Genomic DNA, 26,791 nt, shown 5'->3' on the forward strand with positions numbered 1-26,791 from the left:
CCATCACAGATGTAAGGCGATGCTCTGCCCAGGAGAGCATGGACGTTGCTTCTCTGCTGAGGAGTTTGGATCGGGTCCCTCCTTGCCTCATTATGTATGATCTGGTCGACGTGTTGTCTGTTTTGATCAATACATTGGGGCAGTAAAGACTGGGAAAGAAATGCTTCAGCGCCAGATGAGCCACCCTCAGTTCCAGCCAATTGATGGACCTGGCTGCCTCTGGTGGACTCCAACGTCCCTGTATGAAAAGATCCATATAATGGGCACCCCAGCCCCCGAGGCTTGCATCTGAAGTGATTATTGCCCAGGGCGGCTCCTGTATCGGGATCCCCCTGGACAAATTTGAGTCCTGATGCCACCAGGTGAGTGACTGACGCACGTCGTGTGGCAAGGCAACCTTGCGGTGTCGTCTGGAGGCAATGTCTCTCTGGAATTTGCTCAGAAGATGTTGCAGAGGACGTGAGTGAAGCCTGGCCCATGGTATAACTGCTATAGATGATGCCATCATTCCAAGCAGTTTTGCCAGGTGCATCAAGTCTGATTTCGGTTGTCCGCATATGGAGCGTGCTAGATTGGTGATGGCCCGGATCCTCTGTGGTGCCAGCATTATAGTTTGTGCAGTGGTGTCTATCACCGTGTCTAGGTGTATTAGTGATTGTGTGGGGTAGAGGTGGCTCTTTAGAACATTCACTAAAAACCTGTGGCTCTGTAGGAAACTGAATGTAAGCTTTAAGTCTTTGTTTGCCTGGGTAAACGACCGGGACCTGAGTAGTAGGTTGTCCAAATAAGGGGAAATATGCACCCCTGCCAGGCGTAGACCTGAGAGTGCTGCTGCCAGCACCTTGGTGAAAATTCTGGGTGCCGTGGCCAGCCCGAATGGGAGAGCTTTGTACTGAAAGTGTTCGTTGTTGTATGTAAACCGGAGCAACCTTCTGTGTCTGGGGTGAATTGGAATGTGCAGGTAGGCCTCCTTGAGGTCTATGGATACCAAATAGTTGTGGGGTTGGAGTGCCTCCCTGATTGAAGCGATTGTTTCCATCCGGAAAGTCTTGCGCTTCAGGAACTGGTTGACAAACCTGAGGTCGAGCACCCCCCTGAACGAATTGTCGTTTTTTGCCACCAAAAAGAAGAGGGAGTATACTCCGGAAAACCGTTCCTTTATTGGGACGGGTTCTATGGCTGAGATTTGTAGAAGGTGCTCTATTTCTTCTAGGAATGTCCCGTGTATTTGTGGTGATGTCGGTCTGTGAGAGAAGACGAAACGTGGGGGTGGATACTGGTGTAACTCTAGTCTGTATCCATCTTTGATAATGCTCAGGACCCATTTGTCTTTTGTTGTTGTCTGCCATTGGTTCAGGAAGTAATTGAGTCGACCGCCTACAGGTATAGAGTCCGAAGCGTTGTTGTGGTTGACGCTGCTGCCTAGTCTGGTAGGATTGTTGTCTATTCTGGTGGAATCTCTGGGGAGGCTTCTGGTTTTGCCAAGGAAAACGGGAGCCTCTGAAATCCCTCTGTCTGTTACTAAAGAAGGGCCTTGAGCCACGAAAGGAGCGCATCTGAAAAGTGGGGGTATAGCGTCGAAATGGCCTTTTTTCATCTTTACCCTGTGAGGGCATCATTTTCTTTTTATCTTTATTGTCCACCAAAACTTCTGCCAAATTGTCTTCCCCAAACAATTTTCCACCTGTATATTTAGCCGTGGCTAGATTAAATCTGGATGCATTGTCCGCATCCCAGTGCGAAAGCCATACTAGGCATCTGGCTACCACTGCCATGGCCATAGCCCTGGCTGCAAATTGTGAGGAGTCCATGGTAGCGTCTGCTATGAAAGCGATGCAGCGTGAGAGTTTTAAAATGGACTTTCGTAACTTGGAAACCTCTAGGTCTTGATTTTGGGCTAGGTCCTCAATCCACAGCAGTGATGCCCTAGAGAATACTGAGGCTGCCACCAAGGCTCTTATGGACATCGCCGTCGCCTCATGCACTCGCTTAAGTGGCAGATCTGACTTACGCTGTATCGGATCTTTGAGATGAACATCCCCATCCCGTGGCAAGATGGAATGTGATAGGAGAGCAGTAATAGGCCCATCTATGTCTGGGGCTCGCAACTGCTCCATGACACTGGGTTCTAAGGTATACAGTCTATTAGCCCAGTTAGTCCCCCTTTTGGGGTATAGCAGTAGTTCCCACTCCTGTTGAATATTAGTCAACAGCATAGGTGGGCACGGAATGCCCTTAGGCCCAATCTTTACGGTAGGCAGCACCATAGCCTGTCTGGAAGATGCAGGTTGTTCCTCAGAAGGAGCAGTCAGCTCCAGGGAAGCGATCACCTTTTTTAACAATGGTTCAAAATGAACTTCCAAAAATAGTCTGACCGAAGTTTGAGCCTCTGTATCTGAGGCATCGGTCCATTCTCCGTCATCCCTGGACCCCATAGAATCGGTTTCTGATAAGGGATCCTGGTGATCCTGCTCATAATACCCCCTACCCACGGCCACCAAAGTCGGGTCAGGGGAAGGCTGTCTGACAACGTGGCGTGGCCTCTTACATGGGGGGGTGGCTACTGGCGGAGACTGTGGGCGTTGTGGGGCGTCACTTTAAGTGGTGGGACCTCCTCTAATAGCGCCTGCTTAAGTTGTCGGATTACGTCAGGCGAAAATAATTGTGCCAGCGTCATTGAAGAGGTTATTAAGGAAGCTGGCATAGGCTGAGGAGAGAGCTGGGGTGGAGAAGCGGGGGGGCCATACTGTGCATGGGCTTCCATCACTTCGTCGTCCTCCGACCTGCTGTCCTCCAGCTGCTCCAGTAGATGGCGCTGGACTGCGGGCTCTATCGAGCACGCCTCTTGTGTGCCACTCAAAATGGCTGCCGCCGCATTTTCGGCGGGAAAACTTATTGGGGAGCTGGAGGAGGCAGTAGGCACTGGCGAAAACCTCACCTCTCGCAGCAGGCCTCCACCTCGAGTGTTCGAATCGGAAGGGCGATGAGAGCTATGCCGCGATGTAGTAGTGAAATTCACGCTCTGACGCGAGGCTTCTTGCCTATGCTCCGCCATATCCAATGTCTGCAGGGAACTGACCGCAGCAGGAGCTGGGTGCGGCCCTGATTTTTTGTGTCCCTTCTTTTTCTCGGATGGTGGGACAGACGGCGGCCGGGAACTGACTGCAGCAAGAGCTGAGTGCTGCCCTGACCCCTTATGGCCTTGCAGGGAACCGACCACAGTAGCCACTGTGTGTTGCCCTGTTCCTCTAAGGGTTTTTGTCCTGGCGGTCTGAGAAGATGGTGCTGTTTCCATATCTCAGACGGGAGAGAAAATAGGGATAAGAAAGGAAGAATAGAGACAGTAATTCCCCCCCCCTTTTAAAACTAATTAATACAGAGTGTACGAAATCAAGTATAGAAAGAACGAAGGAAAAAGAGGAGCCAAAGGCTGATAGTCATAGGAGTTAGAGAAAAAGAGCCAAAGGTTGTTGCCGGAGCTGAGACAGGAACAGAACTGGCATCACCTCAGTAAGAAGGGGAGGAGCCAGAAAAAAATTATGACAGGTTCCTGTCTCGAGCTGATTTGGGACTGTAACCCACGTGGAGACCTCACTGGCATCCATGAAAGAATGTTCCTTTTTGTTCACAAGAATAGAACCTCCTGCTGTCTTTCTGCTAGAAGCAATGAATCTTTTTTTCCTAATCACTTTTCCATTCAGAAGTTGTTAAAACATCCCCCCCAACATAGCAATCCAAGATTCAGAGCTACTTACTTGTGGTAGTTTTCTTTCTTCTCATCCCTCCAGTTTTTATTTAACTGATGAATTTTTACTGCTACGTATCTCTGTTCTGTTAAATCAAATGCCTGAAAGAGGAACAAGAGTCACTTCAGAATACCCAGAGAAGATACATCAACCCTAAATGAATTTCACTTCCTTCCAATGGGAAAATGTCAGCCATTTCCAAACTAATTTTAAACAATGTTATGTAAATATTGAGAATTTTCTGACAGACATCCCCAGTGATACAAAGATACCAGTGTAAACAGCAACAGGTTAGAATGTTTAATTTTAGCAACCAGTGGTGCCCAGCATCTCTCAATCACTCTGCAAGAGGAGTTGTAGCATTTTTAATGGACAATATTTAGCATATTTAGTATAATGCTGCTCCCCAATTCAGCTCCTTTTTGTCAGCAAGGGTGCAAGCTCTCCTAAGTATGCTTGCTTATAATGCCATTGCTTCAATGGTACTTGCAAATACTGACATAAGTTTATATAAATGCATTTGAAAACCTGGTACCTGAAAACTGAAATGGATATGCTACAAGTTCAAAAGCCAAGAGAAGCCACCCAGTTGTGATGAACAGGAAGATGCCTTTTAGCAACTCAGACTTTGGGTCCATTAAGCCCCAATACTATCTGCTGGCTAGTGAGGGTCTCAGGCAGAGGTCTTTCCCACCCTTATTTCTCGAGATGCCAGATAATTAAGGCATGGGCTTCTGCACTATTTTATCATAGTCAAATTCTGACAGCCAAGCAAAGAGACAAGGAGATCCAACTTACCTTATATACCTCACTAAATCCCCCTCTGCCCAGGAGATGCAGCAACAAGTATCTGTCATTTAGAGTTGGGTGGTCTTTAAATCTGGAGAGGAGAGAGATTTTATCCATACAGCACCTATAATATCTTGGTCTCCAGCTGAATTACTCAGGATGGTAAATATCCTAGCAAATGGCATTTCTGTCTGCCTTGAGCCAGAGAAGAGGTCTAAGTAACAAGATGAGTTACCTATCTATTTTGCAGGCAAAGCTGCTTGTGATTTGGTATGAATCATGGCCGCAATTTATTTGGGACATGCAGATTCAAAGCTGAACCAATTCATAAAAACAGGATACAACTAAACTAAAGGAGCACACAACAGACCCGTGATGGTGTCAATGCTTCCTTGATAGTCTTACATTCCCTGTTCCATCTTTTCCCTCCCCTTCCTTGCTTTCTTCCTCTTTGCCTCGGTGCTTTCTGTTTGCCTTGCCTCTTGGGTTGCTTACTGCCAGTCATTATGCTCCCAAGTTCCTTACTGACACCAGGTTCTGTAGCCCAACTACTGCTGCCTAGGCTGCTCCAATTGACCAGAACCTCTTGTGTAAAAAACATGCACATTATCTGATGATTTTTCGACACAAGAAAAGCAGGTCTGCATTTTTTCATTTCATTTCATTTTCTTCAGTAAACAGTAGCTGAAACAGCAACCAAAATACAAAACCAATCTGAGATCATAAGCATATTTGTTTGTAGGATTTAGCATGAGCATCTGTTACATCTCCTGGGACTTCCATTCATGGTCAGCCTGGCACAAGCACCAAGCAAAAAAAAAAAGCCCCCCCCCCAAAAAAAAACAGCTTATTCCAAATCCCAAACAGATATTGCAAGATAGTTAAAAACCACACTGCATGTACTGATGACACTTCAAGTACAATTTAGAATGTAAGCATCTTCTTTGCTTGCTTACATTGTCCTATAAACATTGATGGTACTCTATTAGTAATAAAGTAGTTAGCACTGGGATGGCCTAGTACAGCGTCAGACGTTAAAAGGGGCAAGTAAATGATGTTTTTAAATTGTTGACTACCACAAGGCTTTTTAACAAGCATGTGGGGACATGACATTGAAACAAACACAAGCTTAGGGGCATTATATGGTTTGGCTATAGCTGGGATGGGAAACCTGTGGCCCTTCCATCATTCCTGACCACTGGGTATGTTGGCTGGGACTGATGGGAGTTGAAATCCAGCATGTGGAGTGCCACAGGTTCCCCGGTCCATGGGCTATGGATTCTAACACAGCACTTTCCCAGTTTCTTTAATGCTTTGCTTCTTAGGCATGTCACCCCTAGTGAAAAGACATTCTAGCTACTTGATGCCTTTCCATAATCTAATAATCTGCGGCTCTCCCATGCCCAATACTCACTGTGAATTATCTTCATTATGTATCCTTTTCAATTCCCTGATATGTAGATTTCTAATCCTTTCTAACCGCTCCAGTTCTGCCTGGATCTCTGCTTCTTCCTGCACAAAAGACAACATTACTTCATCTACACTGCTGAATTTAAACCTGTTTACCTGACAGAAGGGACTAATTTGTTGTAGGAAAGGGGGAAAAGTTAGTTTTACAGGCTAATAAGCATTCAGAAAATGTACGCTACTACTTGCTACTGGGCTAAGAACTGAAACACTGAAAAGGAACAAATGCCATGAACGGCTCTCTTCTTTCACCACTGTGGGAAGCAGCTTGCTTAAATCAATGGTTTTTAAGCAGTGAAGCTCATCGGGTTTCTAGATTATATGAATAGTAAACAAGCATCACTGAAAAACAGGTTATCCACCACTCTCATTATTTCCCTACAATGTTCAGCCACAGAGCAGTTTTGCTCTTCAGTACAATCTTGGTCCATGTAAGTGCACAGGAGGCCAGTCTTCCACAAGAACTCAACAAATCCTCTAGAACAGAAGCCTCTGCACCACACTACTGTTCTCTGGCAAGCATGTCATTGTGTCAGGTTTTCCCTGAAGCTATAAAGTTTCAGAACCATTGGTTCAGCTATTTCTACATATGGTTCCTTGGCAACTAGTATTTCAGTCACTTTAAGGTATACAGGAATAAGGAGTTAAGACTGCTATAGGAATTGATGCTGAAGAGTCATACAGATATTTAAGCATAGGACCACTTGAACGGGCAGAAGGTCAGACAGCAACTGAAACCACTGCTTCTTTGAAGCCATTTTGCCATAGAATGTTACCTTTTTAAGATGACCTAGCCGGAGCTTGAAGATTTCCTCCTGTTCATGATATTCTGCTAACGTTAACCTGCATGTACAGAAAATAAGTGGGTCAAAATACTATGCTGCAGAACACATAGAGGGAATAAAGGCAGGGGGCAAAAAGACACAGATCTGGGACCTATTTCAGTCTCTCCCTTCATTTTTATAGCTCTTCATTGGGGCTTCCTATCTCTAACAAATATAGCAGGGATTACAAAGGGACATGAATGTGAGCCGCATGTAATCACCTTTTACCAAGTCAGACCACGGATTCACACACAACCCAGCGTTGTCTAGTCTGATTAGCAATACAAGGCAATAAAGCAGAGGTCTTTTCCAATCCTCTTATACAAGATTCTTTTTAACTGGAGATGCTCGATAATGGATCTTTTGCTTATGAAGCATGTGCACTATCACCTCCCTGCCATGCTTGGGGCCCATCCCTCTGCCCTTCCAAGCATCAAGGGACTGCTTCAGCTAAGGCTACAATAATAAACCACACTTACTAGGGCACAGGTGTGAAACTCTCCACCTCCAATGCATTCCCTCAGCGAATCTGTCAGGAATCACATGCCAGAGCAAGAGCCAATAGTGCACAGGGCTAGTACTACCCCACACATCCCTCTCTCCACCCCACATATCCCTCCTCCACCTCCCCATTCATTCACTTGCTCTCTCATCCACCCAGATCCTTCAATTTATTCCCCTTATCCATCCACACATAACCTCACTTCAAGCACTGATAGTCCTCTTTTAAGAAATGTTCAAGTAGTAGTCCCTTTAAGAAGCTGTAACAGCAGAAGGATGGGGGAAAATGCTCCAACAATTGCACATGATTTGCAGAGATAGACTAGGAAAAGCTTGAGAACTACAGCCATCCTACTGGGCCAGGTTCAAGGCTCTTGTGTTGATATACAAAGCCCTGAACAACCTGGATCTAGGATACCTTAAGGACTACCTGAACTCTTGTATCCCTGCCAGATCACTGAGATCATTCAGAGGAGTGTTATTAGTTATCCCACGTTACAGAGGATGGAATGGCCTCAACCAGAACTCGGACATTTAGTATCACCAGTCCCATGCTATGGAATGCTCTTTGGCAAAGATCTGGCAGGCATCCTCACTTTTGACTATCACTTGAAGGCCTACAAAGCTGTTTAAAACTTTTTTTTTTAGTAGCCAGTCATTTTAATGATTGTTTTGTATTGATTTCACAAGTTTTGATGATGCTGTATACTGCCCTGATGTTTTGCAAGAGGGCAGTATACAGATACTTTTATGAATAAGTTATTCCTTGAATTTCCAGAGTAACCTGAAATGTTTGCACTACTTACGTCTCATTTTCTGCTCCATTGGTCTTGTTTTTGCGCTGCTTCTGCTCATTGGTTGCTGGAGGGGCTTGCCCCATGGCAGGTGGCTTCCGCTTTGCTAGCATTTTGCGTTGCCTTTCTATCTCTTCCCTTTGGGAATTTATCCGTTCCTGTTGCCTAAACAAAAGTAGGGCACACACACACAGATTAGAGAGCATAACATAATACATGCCACAGAGAAAGTGGTCTATCTTCTGTATCTTTGGGGAAGCATAATAGAATAGTTGGTCATATTTGCTACTCAGGAAGGAGAATCAAAGAATTCAAAGCAGGAGCTCTAGGAATGGAATGTGTCTGGCCATCAACAGGCCAGAGTGCTGGATCCAGCTTCTAATCAAGAATCTTGCAAATCTCAGCTTCACATAGATCAAATTTCTAGTCTTCATAGTTGCAGAGAAAGACTGAAAAATAATCTAGGTGAAGACTCCAGTAATTGGAGGAGACTAAAAGAGTTCTAAGCTCCTCTATGCCATTCTAGAAGACACATCTTCCTGCATTTACGTTTGTTTTCCCTTTCTTTACCGTGGGTTGCAATCCTTGAGGAGAAAAAGTTCCTTAATACAATATATGAACAAAAAACATGCAACCCCTAATTCTCACAACTGTGCCACTTGTGTACACAGCATGCATATTAAGTCAAGTTTGCCCCTCGACTATAAAAGCAAATCCAACTACAAAATCAGGGCTTTATGGCTACAGAATTAAGGGTTTTGTTTTAGATTCTATTTCAAGTAGGCAGAGATGATGCCCATCAAATTCTACTTTTACACATATAAAGTAATCATAAAAAACATTAATCCAGCCCTTTCCTTATATTCTTGCCACACAACATACACCTGTAATTACAGTCAGGTGGGCTGGGCATGCACAGCTAGGGATAATGGCAGTGACCCAAATGTAATTGTTGTGGCCACATGAACGCCATTTTATCAGAAAGGGAGCTTGACAGTTTCATTAAGGTGTGATGTAGGCCTGCCCACCCTGTCCATTTTGCTTTGCTGCTCCTGGCACTGTCAAGTTTTTTCCTTATAATATTGTATATTCAAATATTTTGAATGGTCTTTCTTCCTGAGGCAATGTTCAGTTGGACAAGCATTTACTGACTAGCAGTAAATACAGGCTTTTCTTACTATTTCTTTAAAATATGTCTTATTGTATACACTGTTCTACAGCTCATAGATCTGTACAGCAATATTATTATTTTGAAATATGTATCTTGCTAAGTATGTCACCTTCTTGAGCCCATGCAAACAAGATTCTTAAAAAATGTACACACTTACCAAACGCACACAAGCATCTTAAAAGTTACATATAAATTCATGAAAAGGGCACATCAAGTAACTGCCAGTAATCTTTTCTGCTATGAGAAAAGGCAGAAGGGACAGTTACTTACTTGATAAGGTTCTGGAAAGCGTAGCCATCTGTCCACTGCTCCGTGTAGGAAGCTCCATGTCGGACTGTAGCAAAATGACCCAGCCTCAGACGATCCTGCATACTCTTATCTCGGCATGCCATTTTTTCCTGCTTTGACTGAAGATGGAAGGGCAGAGTGTATCAAGACTCTCAGTTGAGGTTCACCACACTGCTAGTCAGTTAACAAAAACTGAAAACATGAACAATGCCGACACAACCCTCAAGGGGCTGACAGTTCTGGACTGCAGTGTAGAATATAGGGTACCATGTGCAAAACTGTGACCTGCATCAGGTCAGATATATGTGGCTTAACAACTGGTTCTCTGTAAAGAAAGAGAAAGGGCTACATGCACACATCTAAACCAAGTGTTAAGTGCATGTGCTGGGAAGGGGATGACAGAAGATTACCATAAAAAGCAGTGGTAAGTTATAGCCTTCTGGCTGCAATTCAAGACAGGGATTTATAGGCCAAAGAGGTTAAATTGTTTTCTTTTAAAAGAAATAGCCTTTTTCCTTCAGCATATCCTCACTGCAAAGCTTTAAAAAAATCACACCCTCAATTATCTGTGCATCAATTCTAAACAACAAGGCATGTTCTCAATGGCTACTCCACTGTAGCCACTGATTCACTAGAAAAGACAATAATGCTGGGAAAAACAGAAGGGAGTAGAAAAAGAGGAAGGCCAAACAAGAGATGGATTGATTCCATAAAGGAAGCCACAGAGCTGAACTTACAAGATCTGAACAGCGTGGTTCATGACAGATGCTCTTGGAGGTCGCTGATTCATAGGGTTGCCATAAGTCGTAATTGATTTGAAGGCATATAACAACAACAACAAACTCCACTGTAATGACTGCCACAGTCCAAGCCACACTCTCTTCCTGATGCAATGCAGGCTGGCTTTAAGGCTTGGCAAGATTCAATTTTCACTTTACTTTCTGGTGTTGTAAATGTCATTACAAATTTGACTTCCCCTCCCATATATAATATTTGGATGGTGAGTATTTGTTCTAAAATGCACCTCCATGTGACAAGGTCTGGCATTCACCATGCCCATCCGAATTTAGGTTTTCAGTGAGTCTCTAGGATATAGTGGAGATCACTAGGAAGGATCAGACTCAAAAGCATTGCTCATCGTGGATAGTGGTAGTTTGACTACATTAAAAATGTGGAGAGGGGCTGCAGCTCAAAAGTAGAGTGGGCATTTTACAGGACATGCCAGGGCGGAGAGCCAAAGCAGGGTAGATGATACCGGGCTAGATGGGCCAATGATCTGGCTCAGCATGAGGCAGCCTTGCACGTACGTCCATATGATATTTGTTAAAATAATGCCCCTTCTTAGGCTCACTACATTTGTGTAGAACTGTTATATCAATTAACATGTTTATCAGTATGCAGGTTACAGCACGATACAAATTCCAACAAAATGTACAAAGAATAGGACAAAGATGAGTAGGTGATAAAGGACAAAAAACTTACCTTTTCTATAAGAAGTTTCTTGCTCATTGTCACACATCTATTCAACCGTTCTTTGTACTTCTCAAGCATTTTCTGTTGTTCATCTATCTGTCGCCTTAAGTCACAGTTTGCCTGGGGAAAAAAGTAATAAGCCAAAATGTTACCTGTAAGCCAACTGCATGCAAGCATGAGAAGAAAACATTGAAGATACGATGACTGTCAAAATACAGTGCCAGAGAACACAGACAACATCACAGGGCAGAAAAGAATGCTCAACGGTTGGGCCACAGAGGAATTTTTGTCACTTCACATTTGTGGTAAGTGTTGTAATCATGAATTTTAAAAAAATGTATTATTTGTTTCAAAAGGAAACAGATTTTTTCCACTGGTATTCTCAGGTTCTAAAAGAACTTAGTTGGGGGCTGCAAGTAACTATCTCCACTCTATGTAAAGGAATATTTCCTTCCATTTGTAGTGTCAAATGTGGAGAGACCTCAAATTATGTAGGCCATTTGCTTATTCTGGCAAGAGGTGAATTCCATCTTACCAGGATTCTCCATTTAATCTCATTGCTAACAAGTGGCCTATATTTATATCACAGATATACCCCCGTCACTTTACAATGAGTTTATAGGTGCGTACTTACTCTCAGTAAGTCATCTATCCTGCCTTCTTTCTTCTCCAGATCAGAGTTTTTACTGTTTTCTAGTGCAGATATTTTTTCCACCGTGAGATCAGACTGCAGGGGGAAGAAAGAGCTCAAGCTGAAAAATCACCCAGCGAATGAATGTTTTAGGGACAGAAAAGCATGTCAAACACCAGTCTTTTGTTCCATTGTACCATGATCAATGGATGGAACAGCCCCATAACTACGTAGAAAACACCAGGCAAATAGTACAATTAGGGATGAAATCTCTCCAGAATTTGTCATGAAAACCTTCCCTAGTCCCTAGGGGAAAAAATGACTTGAGCCTTCCTAGATGTAAGAAAGCTGGCATATCTGCATTCTAATCGCAGCGGTGAGGGGACCATGGGAAAAAAACAAGCAAGGCCATACATGCCTTATGGCAGGACTGGGGAACCTGTTGTCCTCCAGTTGTTATCTTCCAGTAACTCAAGGCAGCATGGCCAACAGTCAGGGATGATGGGAGTTGTAGTCCAACAACATCTGGAGGGCTGCAGGTTCCTCACCCCTGCCTTATGATACAGTTTGTATTCCCTGAAACTTTGTGGAAAATAGAGAATCGCATCATTGGGCCGAAGCACACTCAATCCATGAAAGATGTAAGGTATGGCTGCTAGGATTAAACTGATGCAAATGGAACAGGCAGTCCTTTTCCAAACCTTGCCAATGAACATTTTCTTCACACCTCAAAAGTGTGTTACATCCAAACACATCGGGGCATCTTTGAGCCAGTCACTTTCCTCACAGAACGAAGTCTACCTTTCAGGGGAGTTTGGATTCCCTTTACTTATTTTGGGCCTGTCACTTTTCACTTTTTGAAATGTAGTCCTGTCCCAAAGCCTAGAAACTGAAAACACAAATGGGATTCACAGGATTCTATCATGAGACTGGCAGGCCACATAGAAGTAGCACAGGGACCAGAGGCAGCTTTGTAGATCAGATGCTGTCCAGTGAAAGTGGAAGCTCTCCTCTCCAGTCAGTAGAATATTTTGAACCTGTTTATCAAATTGTCCCAATTGTTAAACTTTATCTTGATGTTCCAACAGTGAATTTCAAATTATTCTGAAAGAGCCTAGGGGCTTCTTCAATGAGAAGACCAATAATGGTGGACTAGCCAGTGTGGTGTATTTATTTATTTATTGGATTTATTAGACGCCCATCTGGCAGGTTGTCCCGCCACTCTGGGTGACGTACAGTAAAAATATATAATACGCTCAATATAAAAACATATACACAGAAATTAAAATCACAACTAATAACTGCAGAACCTGTGAAACCTAACCCTATAGTGGTTAAGGTGTTGGACTACGACCTGGGAGACCAGGGTTCGAATCCCCACATAGCCATGAAGCTCACTGAGTGACCTTGGGCCAGTCACCGCCTCTCAGCATCATGAAAACCCTATTCATAGGGTCGCCATAAGTCGGAATAGACTTGAAGGCAGTACATTTACATTTAGTTTTCCTGAAAGACAGCTTGTCCACGACCAGCAATCTTCCCTTCTATCATGCAACCAGAGGGGGGCGTTCTGGGCATCAGCCTCAGCTCCACAGTGCAATGGCGTAATCCCACAGGCTAGGACTCTACAATACACCGACGTCTCTACAATTTAATGGGGCTCCAAAACAGATTCACAGGGATTCCTCAGCAGAAAAATTCACATGAAAAGGGTCCCCAAGTTTTAAAGCCATCATTTCATATGGTTGTTCCTTTCTCGGGCCTCCTATCATTAATGAAAATTTTAAAGAACATGTGGAACTCCCATGTGTATGTAAACTCTGCCTTTTGGGGATAGTGCTGCATGTGCAACCTTCAATACTCCAGAATGGCACAGTTTATAACTAGTTGGAAACACTTCAAACATATCACAGCACCCAGACTTGTATGGGCTAATATGCACAATGAATACCCACTTTACAAAGGGAATCAAGGTTGAAGAGCAACAATGTTTTCACTCTTGACGCAAAGTAAAAGATGGGCTTCTCTAAATAGAATATGATAATGATGGGAAAAGCTGGAGGCATGAAAAACAGCATTTACCCTGGAATTTGCTGCCCAAAGCATATCGTTTTATTTCATTTCAAAGCAACAGTGTCCCAAGGCTGAGGGTACTTAGAAGTAACTGATCAATAATGGAATAAGCCTGAGCCTTCTTCTGACATCACTATGCCACTCTTCCATTGCCCTCCATTCCTTCTCCAACTGCATGGTGTGCTTGACTCAAGCCAGATACCACACTTGCATTGCATTATGCTGTTCACTGGTGTTATACCTGAGTCTGTTTATGCTGGACGGAAATCTGTTTTTGGGAGGTGCAGGAATGTTCTGTGTTCCCTGAACCTGTTGAAGAAGGACTGCTTTGCTGGGCCTGCAATTAAAAAAAGAGAGTAAATGTAGGATGCGGGCTGTAGATTAATAGGATGGCAAAACATTATGTTCTTCCCCACTGTTACCTAAGGTAAAATAAAACAAGCTTATCCTGTCTAGTTGAGTGCTGTCAACTCTGATAGTCACCAAGTCTCATGCCCAGCTTTCTGACATCAAAATGCTTTTAAGAAAATGAATTGTTTATAACATCTTGAATGTATTTGTTCGGCAAATTGCTGCGGTCTGGTGCTGTGGCACAAAGATTCAACTGTTGGAACTAAGAGGTTTGAAGGACAACCATAGAAACAGAATTTGCTCTGGAATTATACAGTAAGTCTATATAAACTGAGAAGCTTCTACCTACCCCCTTTCTATGAATGCATTTCAAAATGTGGGATTTTAGGAAATACTGCAGAAAAGAGGGGTGGGTGAATCATAAGAAACAACATTTTGAAGTTGGAAGACTAGGCCTTCTAAGCAAGATTAAGTTTCAACTAACAATCCCTAGATGCACAATCCACACCTTCACAGAGGCAAACTACTGTCTCCTTTTCCCAAGTATCAGAGCAGAACAGTAGACAAACTGTTCAGAGCCAAGAGCTACAATGGCAGCACATCACAATTCCATTTTGCACATTTTAGTTCCAACTTATTAATGTAATCAACCTGCTGTTTTCACAGGTGATGGCCACTGAACCACCGTTGCTAAAGAAATGCCTATGCTACCTTATCCTGAAGCTGATACCCTTACACAATGAAGAAAAAATATGTATTAGTCTTGGAAATCTTGAGGACCGAAAAAGCCATAACTCTCTGGACAATTGACATTAGAGCATTTGAAATGGGAAGCTTCATTTCATCACAAATCAGGGATGGGAGAGATACCAAGGAAAGAAAATGGAGGGAGAAGAGGGCCCAGAGAAATGAGTGCCTCAGGGTAGGGTAAATGAAGCTAGTTAAGAAGTAGGGACCTTGGGGAAGGATAATTCCCAATCAGTTCACTTGGTTCTAAAAATTTAGTTATTTTTGCTGTCAACTGCAACCAATGAGGACTAGAATATGAAGAAAAAGAGAAACAAAGAAAACTGAAAGTCCAGTAAGAGGACCACACAAATGTGGTGGGAGATTGCACACTATCCACCTGTGTCAGACCCATTCAGTCCCCCTTGAGTGTGGCCATTAAGACCGTGCTCACCGAAGTAAATGGAAAACAGAGGCTTGTACCCCTCTGTGCCAGCTGCTCGCCCTCTTGTCGCTGCTTCGCCAGCATCGCCGACACCAGCGTTGGCAGAGCAGAGTGCTCCTCCTGCAGTTCCTTGGCTGTGCTGTTGTCTACCCCATAAAGCGGCTGCTCCATTCGCCGCTGTAATACATTTTTAAAAAATTAAAAGATACTTTGAAGAGGGAAAAAAAGACAGTGGGAAAGAGTAAGATAATAAAACTGATCCATGCATTAGTAAATACAGCAGCTTGGAAACAGACAGCTAGCAGAAGCGAGGAGGGGGAACAGAGGAAGAAGGGATCTAGCTACCGAAAGTAGCCCCACTACTAGCTCTCCACTTTTAAAGGCAAATAAAACAGACAACCCTGATGCCTTTGTATCTTTCTGGACACAATGCAACCTATGGCTTATTATTAAGTGCAGTCACAGCAGCAAGCCTTGGGCTCATGCACTTCCTACTCCCCTCTCTTCTTGGCACAGCTGTGAAGTGGAGGCACCATAGGTAATTTATCCTATTTTTGAACTGCTCTTAATGTTAAGATGCTTCTCCTAACATTCAAACAAAATCTACCCTACCTTACAGTGCCTTGTAAAAGTAATCAGACCCCTTACCAATACTCTCATATTACTGAATTACAAATGGTACATTGTAATTTCATTCCATATTATATTTTATTGTGAAACACTGAAACTCAAAATCAGGTATTATAAGGCGACATTGGTTTTATGTCGGAAAATGTAAGAAACATAAAAAACTGAAGCATGTTGCTTGCATAAGTATTCAACCCCTCCATTAATATACGGTAGAGCTACTTTTTGTTGCAATAACAGTTTTAAGTCTTTAGGAGTAGGTATGTACCAGCTTTGCACATAGTGTCGGAGGGATTTTGGCTCATTCTCCTTGGCAGATTCGCTCCAGGTGGGTCAGGTTGGTTGGATGTTGGTTGTGCACCGCAATTTTCAAAGAGCACCACAGGTTTTCAATGGAATTGAGATCAGGACTTTGACTGGGCCACTGTAGGACATTCACTTTTTTGTTCTTGAGCCACGTCAATGTTGCTTTGGCCTTGTGCTTGGAATCATTGTCCCGCTGAAAAGTAAATTTCCTCCCAAGCTTCAGTTTTTTAGTGGACTGAAGCAGGTTCTCTTGTAGTATAACGGCTTCTTTCTTGCCACCCTCCCGTACAGGCCAGTGTTATGCAGAGCTCTTAATATGGTTGACTGGTGCACCATCACTCCACTCCCAGCCACTGAACTCTGTAGCTCCTTCAAAGTGATTGTTGGCCTTTCTGTGGCTTCTCTCACAAGTCTCCTCCTTGTTTGAGCACTGAGTTTTGAGGGATGGCCTTCTCTTGGCAGTGCATGAGTGGTGTGATGCAGCTTCCACTTCCTGTTGATTGATCCAACTGTGCTCACTGGGATAGCCAAACACTTGGATATTATTTTGTACCCTTTTCCTAATCTATGCATTTGTATTACATTATCTCTCACTTCTGTAGAATGCTTCTTGGTCTACATTTTCCTTCAGATCCAATGATCCTTCAACAGTGGGTTTTTTATCCTGACAGTGTGACAGGAACTTTAATGGTTCACAGGTGGAAGCCAATGGTAAAGTAACTGTGTCTGCAATAGGGCAGTTTCTTTCCTCTGTGTAAACTGGGAGCTTCCACAGCACAAGGGTTGAATACTTATGCAAGCAACATCTTTCAGTTTTTTATATTTCTTACAAACATAAAACAATGTCATCTTACAATAACTGATTCTGAGTTTCAGTGTTTCAAAATAAAATATTACATGTACCATTTGTAATTCAGTAATATGAGAGCATTGGTCAGGGATCTGAGTGCTTTTGCTAGGCACTGTAAGCCTATTAGATCTGGTTGTGCTTTCTGGGGCAGCAGATAACAAGTCTTTGCCCTTTTCTATGACAGCCCTTCAGGGATTTGAGTGCTGTTATCATGTCCTCCCCCTCTCTAAAACATATTTTTATGTACTGAAAGGGACCAGAGAGAGAATACATCAAGATGGACCTAAAGGAAAGAGAACACTGTCCAAGCATAATTTCTTTGGATGTGGTGCAAGGTTGCATCATGGGTCCTCCTGTCTCACCCCCCCCCCAAGATTTGTCTCGTTTGAAAAACTGACGAGAAAGGCCTCATTTCTCAAAAATGTGTAAGGTTGATTGGTGTCCTTTAGCTTTTTTAGGTTCCCTTTGTTTAATTTTCTTAAATTTCTGGCTGCCCAATTTGAATTAACAGCCAGATATAGGTACATAGGCAGTAACAAGTATTCTGTAGACACTTTCCCCTGTTCATGATATCTGGAACTACTTCCAATTCCCCTCTGCACTGTGATGACCAAAGGTTTAGCTCATTTACTTTGGCAAGTTTGGGAACCTGTAAATCCTATCAGTATCGCTGACTCCCACTGCTCCCGTTTATTATGGTGCTTCTCCCTTGCCAGTGCTGATGTTTGTTAGCATATCCTGCCTCCATGTAGAAACTGTGGGACTTGTAGTTTTGAAAGAGCATAGCACATTTCTGCCTCTCAAACACTACATCTTCCGTCTCTCAAACACTACATCATGGGATCCCCCTACCATTCTAGAAGGAAGCCTGGACCAGCAGCTCACTGTTCAGAATGTTACTTGCTCTGTTCTAACACGGCTTCTGACTGGCTCTAACATTTCTTACAAAAAGTGGACATTCTATAAAGATACACAGATACAGGGAAATCAGCTTGCATAAACATCAAGCATGCTCTGCACTTTACCATATGAACCAGAATGAGGCTAATGGGTTTATAGTCCAGGCTAGATCCTCTAGACCTGGTGAAGTGTACCCATCTCCCCCATGCCTAGCTTGGGCCCTAGAAAAACAAACAAACCTTGCAAATGCAACCTATAAAGACAGAAAATAGGAAGCCCTTCCAACAGCATACGTATGGGACCTTGTGCAAACATACACCACAACATCTAAAAAGGATTCAGTGTGACATTAAAAACGGAACCTGCCATTTGTCAATACATGTACTCATAGCAATCACACACTTGCTCACTGTCCATGTGTACAGAGTGATTTGTTGAGAACATTATATCCTGCTGAAGGTATATGTGCAGTATGAGGCTGTGATGAACAAACTCTTCTTCACTTCTCCCAAGTAAACTGTAAAAACAAGATCTAGTTCTGCTTCCAAGGTTAATGTTCCTAAGCAATTTAGATTTTTTTTAAAATGGCAGAGACACAGAAAGATGTGGTGATTATGATCAGACCAAACCTCTCAAGTTAATGATTTACTCTGGGATTAATAATGGTTCTTCTAGCTCCAGCAACCTTTATGACAAAGTGGCACATATAGGGAGACCTGTCATTTTAACAGCAATGGATGTTAGACACTGCCAGGTTAAAACTGTACATGGTCAAGAGTAGGAAATGCAATGCTGAAAAGATTTCTATCCTGCCCCATCTTCTTAAAATACTGTCATGGTGGTTTCCAGTTTCTGATTGGCCTTCACTCTTCTGAGAGTACAGTTCCTGCCACATCTTGTTCGTATGAGCCAACTCCTCTGGAGATTAGCTGCTACTTATACACAGACCTTAATCAAACAGAGCCTAATACTGGGTTAGGCAGACAGCAAGGAGAAGAATTTTGGTAAGAGGACAGGAAGGGGGAGCATTTAGATCCCACCACCTGAACCCTGAAAGTATTGCACTGCCTCCAGGGACCTCTGAACCACAACCTGCTAGGTCTGTAAGCTTTACTTCGAAGCTAAGTGCTCAAAATGAACTGTAAAAGAAAAAAGAGACTTTTAAGGGTGCCATATTGCTCACAAAAGCCCACATTCAGTCCCTTCAAGTGAATACTTACAGGTAAGGGATTTGATAAGGAATGCTGTGGTGAAGATCGTGCAACAGGTGGCACGCTTCTTCCAGGGCTTGTTCCTGGACCGCTTCCCCCAGCAAACTAAAATTAGGAGAGGTCAAAAAAGTAGATCAATAAGTTCATTACTACACTGGGAAAGTTTCAAAGAGTAAAGCACACTTATGGGTGCATAGGAACTGGAGTGCAGAGAATCATGCTGCACAAAAGGAACAACCACAATTAAGATCTACTTTTTTTTGTCCTACAATTAATTGAAAAAGAGAGGGAAGACGTTGCCTAGAAAGTTTAGCCATTTGATTGCAAAGGGCCTCTCTCTCTGAGAAGTTTATATAGAATCCCTGCGTCAAGCTCACATGGACAGGATTTGCAAGAAAAACATTTTCTGACAATTTACATGTGAAACTAGCTTACCTCAAAATAATCACTAATTTTATGTCCCCTTGGAGTGACTTTGCCTGGAAGAAAAAAAAAAGCAGGTGGCATTAAGCCTTCTTAATAAAAATACCATTAGCTTCATGGTCAAATTATTCTTGATCATATTGCCTTTGTTTTGAGATAGGAAGGAAACTGGATAGTATGGGTATGCCTGTTTATTCGACAGGTATTTCCAGTCTGAGGGATCCATGTGCTGTAGCATTCTGCTCCTCTAACAAACACTGATGATGGTTCTTGAGAGGAAAAACATGGATCCTGCACGGCTGGCTTCCCTCTTTTTAGTGTGGACTGTGTATTTACATTCCATGTAAATGATGGCTCCGTGTTTGAGGGACTCACTTTGCACAGTTCAGATGGTGTGTGTCAGAATGGTAAGACTTCAATGAGAGATAGCTTCTGTGTATATATGGAATACATATCAGCAGGGATCAACCTCTGAAATCACACACAATTCAAGGATGGCTCCCAACAGGCCACCTGAGATACAATGCTTGTCTCACGGATTCCCTATCCCTCCCCTAAGAACATGCTGGAGGAAATGAAATACACAGACATGTGTGGATGTGCGTACACATAGAACAGGAAAGTAGGAAGTGATAAGAGAAGTACAATCCACAAGGGTCCAAAGAATGTAAAAACAAAACAAAACATGGACAAGCAAACTATTCATCTACATTGATTACCTGAAACTTTATGGGGGGGGGCTGAACGGGATCTTGTTACTGTTTTTCTTATCATAAATGTAATGTGGAATCCAAAGTATGTAATGTACGCTTGTATTTTGGAAATTCGTATTTAAAAAAAAGAAAAGAATATATGCCCATGTCTGGGATGGTTTGCGAAAAGGGGACAGAAGAGAAATTTTGGCTGGATGGGGATGGCATGAGAGGAGAGTGTGGATGAGGAGTAACAACAGTGGGGCCAGAAAAGGAAGTGTCATCAGTGGGGGTCATGATTCCCCACTATGCAAAAGTTGCTCCATATGACCCTTGGGATCAGGTACTTCTGGCTGCTTTTTGTCAACACTGAAATGATCACGTAAGAACTAAAGTATCAGAAAGGGAATAAAATATCAGAAGGGGACTCTTCCTCACAGTTTAGGTCAATATTCTTCAATATACTAATTTTTGATAGGTGTTTAAGGGCCACTTCAACTATACCACATTTTCTACAAGCAAGTACTTCAGTGCTTAAAGTACTGTGAAAATAAAGTGTGATAGAGAGATGTGTGATTATTGCACATGACTATCTTGTTGAGAGGCCATGCCCAAATGTGGCACGTACAGGTAGAGAAACAGATGCAGGTGAATGTCACAATAATTCTGCTGCAGTGCTAAAAATGTTTTTCTTATAATGGAGACAGCAAATTTTCCCTGAAGGAAAGGGTAGTGTTCAAAGTACAAGATCATAACAAGTTGCCCAGCACACCCTAGAGTCAGATCCAGTGATCTCAAGGGAAAAGAGAATTCTTGAACAAGTGGACTCATTACTGACTGTTTGGAAATTCTAATTAAGAGGGCTAGCACACAGCTTACTTTGACTGGTCTCAAAGGATTCCCCTTTCCTCTTCCTGTTGCGCTGGTCATTCTGTTTTTTTTCAGGAGTCTTATGGGGAGGAAACAAACAATTTCTGCAAGTTAGACTAGGATCGAAAGACATCAAGACACTCAAAGCTCCTCAACAGGCTTTTCCGTTTGTAAATCGGTTAGGCTTCCCCTCTTTGGTAATTTTAAATGCAACTGGGGAGCATTATATTAGTGGCCACTGCACCCCCACTAACAAGTATTACACCAAAATGAACTCTTTAGCCAGGACTCCAATGCACTTGACAATTATGATCACTGCCTTTTACTTTTCTGAAAGTTAAAAGATTTTTGTTGACGCTATTTGCAAGGAAGGTCTAGTTTCTCCTGCTGAAATGAAGCCATGTGACTGTTTTCACATAGATAACAGAAACCAGTGTGCGTTGGCCTGGTTGTCTTACGATTTCTCTTCACTTTGTGGTTTTAGATAGCCTTCTCACATCAGAAATAAGACTGTCCTGTCAATGAAGGGGAAGCTGGCCACATGGTAAGCAGCTTTTTATGTGACCATCACTAGGTGAACTAGTTGCGCTATTCCATGTAGAAATACCATCTTTTAGCAGGAAATGTCTCTCCCCAGATCCTTCTAGTTTAACCCTAAGATAGGCGGGGGAAACAGGCTGTCCAGGAAACACCAGACTCACTTACTTCCAGCTCCTTGTCACTCAGAGAGCCCACACTGCACAAACTCTGATTGGAAGATTCACTGTTCAAAGGACCCTGGTGCAAATGGAAGAAAATAATGTTACCAAACAGGCAAAGCAAATTTATTTAAAGCAAATTTATATTTATATATGTTCAAGGTGGTTGTAATTCACCAGAAAATGATAAAAAATTGTTATGTCTCTTTCCAGTACAATGGCCACCCTACAAGCCAGAGATTAAAGTAATCATCTTTCTCTTTGGTGTGTTTACAAAATCTCAGTTTTGATGCTGGATGACTATACCAGTAAATTCTGTCAGTGCTAACTAGCTCCAGGTTTCTTTACACACATGCAGAGTTCCTTTCCCATGTCCACATTTGGTAATGGATACAAAAACACTTCCAGGACTACATATCACATGAAAAAGCTTTCAGGGTGCCACATTGCTTCCCATTTGCTACCGGGCCACATTCAAGGTTCTAGTTTTGGTGTACAAAGCCCTATACAGCTTGGGACCAGGATACCTGAAAGACCTTCTTATCCCTTATATACCCAGTCGATCACTGCACTCTGCAGGTGAGGGCCTCCTGCAGATACCATCTTATCAGGAGGTCTGTTCTGCACAATATAGGAAATGGACCTTTAGTGTGGCAGCACCTACCCTGTGGAATTCCCTCCCTTTGAATATTAGGCAGGCGCCATCTCTGCTATCTTTTCAGTGCCTTTTGAAGACTTTCCTCTTTCAACAAGCCTTTTAGGTTGAGACCTATCCCATTCTGCGTCTGTGTTAGAATTGCTTAATATGTTCTTTAATAATGTTTTTAACCCTTTTTAAAAGTTTTTTTTAAAATGTTTTTAACGCTGTTTTGTTTTAATGTATTTTAAGATCTGTTTTTATGATGTTTTAAAGTGTTTTTAGTGCTTTGTTTGCCACCCTGGGCTCCTGCTGGGAGGAAGGGCAGGATACAAATTAAATAATAAATAAATAAATAAAAAGCTTTTAAGTTTAAAACACAATGTGGTTAGATTTGATTTACAGTTGAAGAATCCCTGATGTAAAAACTGATGACACCAGAAACTTGCATCCTGGCACTGTGTTGGAAGCAACTTCCACCTGTTCCTAGTGGGCAAGGATTGTATTTAAAGAGACTTTTTACTTGCTTGTTACCACAAGGTTCTAGAATGGGTTACAACCATGTAATCACACAATATTAAAATCCAATAAAACAATTTAAAACAAACCAACGACCAAACTGATAGGAAGGGGAGAAAGGCAGTGTGTCTATTACATCACTGCTGAGAAAGAAATATAGAAATTAGAGTTCCCTGACTTCCAAGGATGCAGATGGTTCTGAGAAACAAAGAAACCTTAAAATCTCTGGGTTGCCATCAGAGTCCCAAGCACTAGGAATAGTTTCACAGATGTACCAATTCCAATCTCCACAAGTAAAGGGAAGCCTGCTTGACTGCAGTTACTCAGCAGAACGTAAAACTGCACAGGAGGCCCAAGCACTGAATAAAAACATCCTCATGGTTGCAGAGGAACACATATAAATGCTTTGGCAGAAATATTTAGGTCACAATCCAGGCAGCCTCTATAAGGAAAGAGCTTCCATATGTATACGGGAGTTGCTGACCTTTTTCCCCGAACAGCAGCCCCTGCCCTACATCATATGCTCATTCTGAAACTCCTGAGTTTCAAATGCAGCTTGTAATGCAGCAAAATGGGGCTCTGTTTTTTTTAAAAAAAGAAGTAAAAAGCCCAACTGCATGTTTGCAGCTGCTGCACTTGCTAGATCACAACAGAAGGATTCTAGTGGCAGGCCTACACCAGAGGTTCCCAAAGTGTGGTCTGTGAGCTTCATTCAGTTTGTCCACAGCACTTCTATGAATTTGTAGTTGAAAACAGGAGATGACATGTACATCACATTGTTTATTTATTTAACTAATAAGATTTATATACTGCTTGATTGTAGAAAACCTCTAAGCGGTTTAAAATATTCTTATTTGTATCGCTTCTCTTATTTCTTATACTGTATTACAATTAGAGTTCTATGGAATACAATAAAATATACAACGTAAGAAATAAAAGAAGCAATAAAAATACAATTAAAAATCATATCGCATCTATCACAGTGCATTACAATTGATGTAAGTGATATGCTTCACTTTTGGTGGACGTGTAAAAAAAATTCCAAAATTTTTGGGAAGTTTTCATAATCCTTCTCCACAATCATAGGTTATGATGTTTCACATAGTATGCCACACTGAATCATATCTCTATATGGAGATTTGCTTCACGTTGGAGGCTACTGCAAAATTATTTCATTTCCGGCTACCAGCTGCATATAGCAGGTAGAAAGTTGCATGCATATGAAAGTTTGCAGCTCACCCAGGTGACACACTCTCACACAGCCCAGATGAACAGGTTAAGATTCAAGTCAATGAGACTACTCATGAGTACATTTGCATATATGCCATTTATGGTAAGACCTATCAAACCTGGGATATTTAACTATATCATCTCAAAGAAACATAGCTGCACTAGCTAGACTATCATTGATTGCATTATTATTATTACACAGGTATTGTGGACATCCCTTAAGTTTAGCACAACCCTTGGCTGTCTTTACCCTTGCAAAAAACTTGGATGAATGTGAAAAGTTCTCAGACTGCTTCTTTTGAAACCTTTAAATCCATCTCTCATGAGAAACCAGGCACCAAGCAAAAAAACTGGCATATGCATCGACAGTCAGTATTGGTCCACTTACTTGCACATGCAATAACCTGCAAAATGCAGCTGTTATCCAGAAGTAAAATATTTTTATCTTACTTGGCACTAAGGTCATAGCACTACTAAGCCTACTTCCCATTCAGGTGATAAACCTGTGTTTGAGCTGTGTCACTTTAGACTTCAGATGGGGGGCTCATATGACTACAAGATCCTCCATAAATATAAAAAAAGATTATGGATGATAAATAAGTTAAGGAGAAGGCTAGACTAGGCAAAATAAGCCTAGTTCTCACAAAGTTCTCTTTCAGTCCATGTGTTCTGCTACCAAGCAGATCTCATTCATTCCAAACGTCTTTAAAAGATGACAGCCATATTTGTGTGTTTTTTAACAATTTGTGTATTATTAACATGAAGCAAATAAAATGTTCTCATAATACCTCTGTAATGCCTTTTTGAAATGTTCAAAGATTATCAACTACCTGACTCAGATAGAACTTGCTGGCAACTTTAATCACCATAACAAGATTAATGGTGAAATGGAAGTTAATGTACAGATTAACAACAGAAGATGGACTAAGACAGAGAGACTATGTACATGAACAAACAGAAATAAGAAGATTTAGTACACCATGAGAAAATTTAGAACATCTACCTAAAGGAACATGAAGTTCCAAAACACTGTGCCTAGGCTGATATGTGTTAAATAGGACATTTGCCAGTGATGTCCACTGAGCATCATCATTAGCATCTTTTCTGCGTCAGGTACAAATTTCTCTTCTTCTTCCAGGTATCATATAACAGGATCAGGATGATTTTGCTGTCTATTGATGGTATGTTTTTGCTGCTGTTTTATAGGTTACTATATGGTTTTTATTGTAATGCATTGTTCTTTTTCGGATTTTATGCTATGCTTTTTGCTTTTAAATTTTATAAGTTGCTTGGAGACTTTTTATGTATCAAGTGACAAATAAACTAAATAATATTAATTATAATAATTTGTGCATAAATTCTAATAAAGAATCAAGATATCTCAATTTAGTCACCTTGGGAAATTGGGTTGTTGTTGTTTTTAAAAAAATGCGTACAACAAAAAGTATGTACAATTAAACCATAATTAAACCTACATTTACAGTCGTTAATTAAGAAAAACTAGTGCCAGCAAAAAGTTCTTCTGCTCCCAAGAGGGAGAGAAGTATGGCTACTTCCACACTTGTCCCTACTACAGCCCCATACACCACACCTGTATGCCATTCTGGAGTGTCCCCAAACTTAATCAAACCCAAACCAAGTGATGACTGTTGCAAATCAAATATGGTCTATAATACCTTTTTAAAAGTCTTGGTTTCAACAACCCTCCAGACTACTACTGTATCTAAGAAAAGAATTTAAAATTACGAAAGTGCAGAATGTGCCTATTTTTGCATTATACTATAAGACTAATAGCAGGGATTTTAAATCTTTTTGAAGCACCTAGAACACCTTATGTACTTAATACCAATCATAATAAATAAAATAATAATAAAATTTTATTTATGAATCGCCTATCTGGCCGAATTAACAGCCACTCTAGGCGACGTACATCAATACAATAAAATACAATATAAAACAGTGAGGGCCACAATTAATAATTAGACTAAACACTACAATTCTGATTAATAACAGTATTAAAAGCTAACCCACCCCAGGGATCCCGTAGGCCTGCCTGAACAGCCAGGTCTTCAAGGCTCGGCGGAAACCTATCAATAATAATAGTCATTTATTTATAGAGGGCTACAAACGATTTTTCTAAAAATCCCAGAAATGTTAGGATTCCATATCCAATTCCATATGCAACTCCACCTGTGAGAATCAGAGAAAATGAACAGCTCTGTGCAACTTCATCTGAATACTCACAGTGAGCATTGCATGCCATTTTGAGTGACATCCAATTCACTCAATACAAGATATTCTAGGCGTCTGGCATCTACCATTACTAAGACACACAGGTGCATAGATCAACAACAGTAAAGCCTGAATTTCCCCGTTCAATTCTCATCCCATGAGAATGAGAATAGCACAACTCAGTGATCCTAGAACGGAACTTTTAAGCATGTTTACATTGATGGTGGGGAACAGGATCCAGCTAGTAGAAAAGATCTCTAAGTCCCCCACCCTCCATGATCCAACTTTGACAGGTGGGTGGGACCAATCATCTGACA

General features: G+C 41.9%; 1 protein-coding gene across 5 annotated transcripts in view; it reads right to left on the reverse strand.

Moving 5' to 3' along the window:
- The window catches only part of TLK2 (tousled like kinase 2), a 60,664-nt gene that overhangs the window by 27,365 nt on the left and 6,508 nt on the right, over positions 1-26,791 (reverse strand). For 4 of the 5 annotated variants that reach the window (XM_061590895.1, XM_061590897.1, XM_061590898.1 and 1 more), the window contains exons 3-16: positions 21,864-21,935; positions 21,168-21,237; positions 19,609-19,652; positions 19,183-19,278; positions 15,289-15,456; positions 13,999-14,094; positions 11,688-11,780; positions 11,063-11,173; positions 9,563-9,699; positions 8,134-8,286; positions 6,779-6,845; positions 5,950-6,047; positions 4,545-4,626; positions 3,756-3,847 (exon numbers count right to left, since the gene is read on the reverse strand). In XM_061590895.1, coding sequence (XP_061446879.1) covers positions 3,756-3,847; positions 4,545-4,626; positions 5,950-6,047; positions 6,779-6,845; positions 8,134-8,286; positions 9,563-9,699; positions 11,063-11,173; positions 11,688-11,780; positions 13,999-14,094; positions 15,289-15,456; positions 19,183-19,278; positions 19,609-19,652; positions 21,168-21,237; positions 21,864-21,935 — 1,379 coding nt within the window. Of the gene's footprint in view, positions 1-3,755; positions 3,848-4,544; positions 4,627-5,949; positions 6,048-6,778; positions 6,846-8,133; positions 8,287-9,562; positions 9,700-11,062; positions 11,174-11,687; positions 11,781-13,998; positions 14,095-15,288; positions 15,457-19,182; positions 19,279-19,608; positions 19,653-21,167; positions 21,238-21,863; positions 21,936-25,918; positions 25,966-26,791 lie in introns of all 5 variants that reach the window. The other variant, XM_061590899.1, reaches the window with a different exon arrangement.

This window comes from Rhineura floridana, chromosome 11 (genome assembly GCF_030035675.1).
Source record: "Rhineura floridana isolate rRhiFlo1 chromosome 11, rRhiFlo1.hap2, whole genome shotgun sequence".
Taxonomy (NCBI): Eukaryota; Metazoa; Chordata; class Lepidosauria; order Squamata; family Rhineuridae; genus Rhineura; species Rhineura floridana.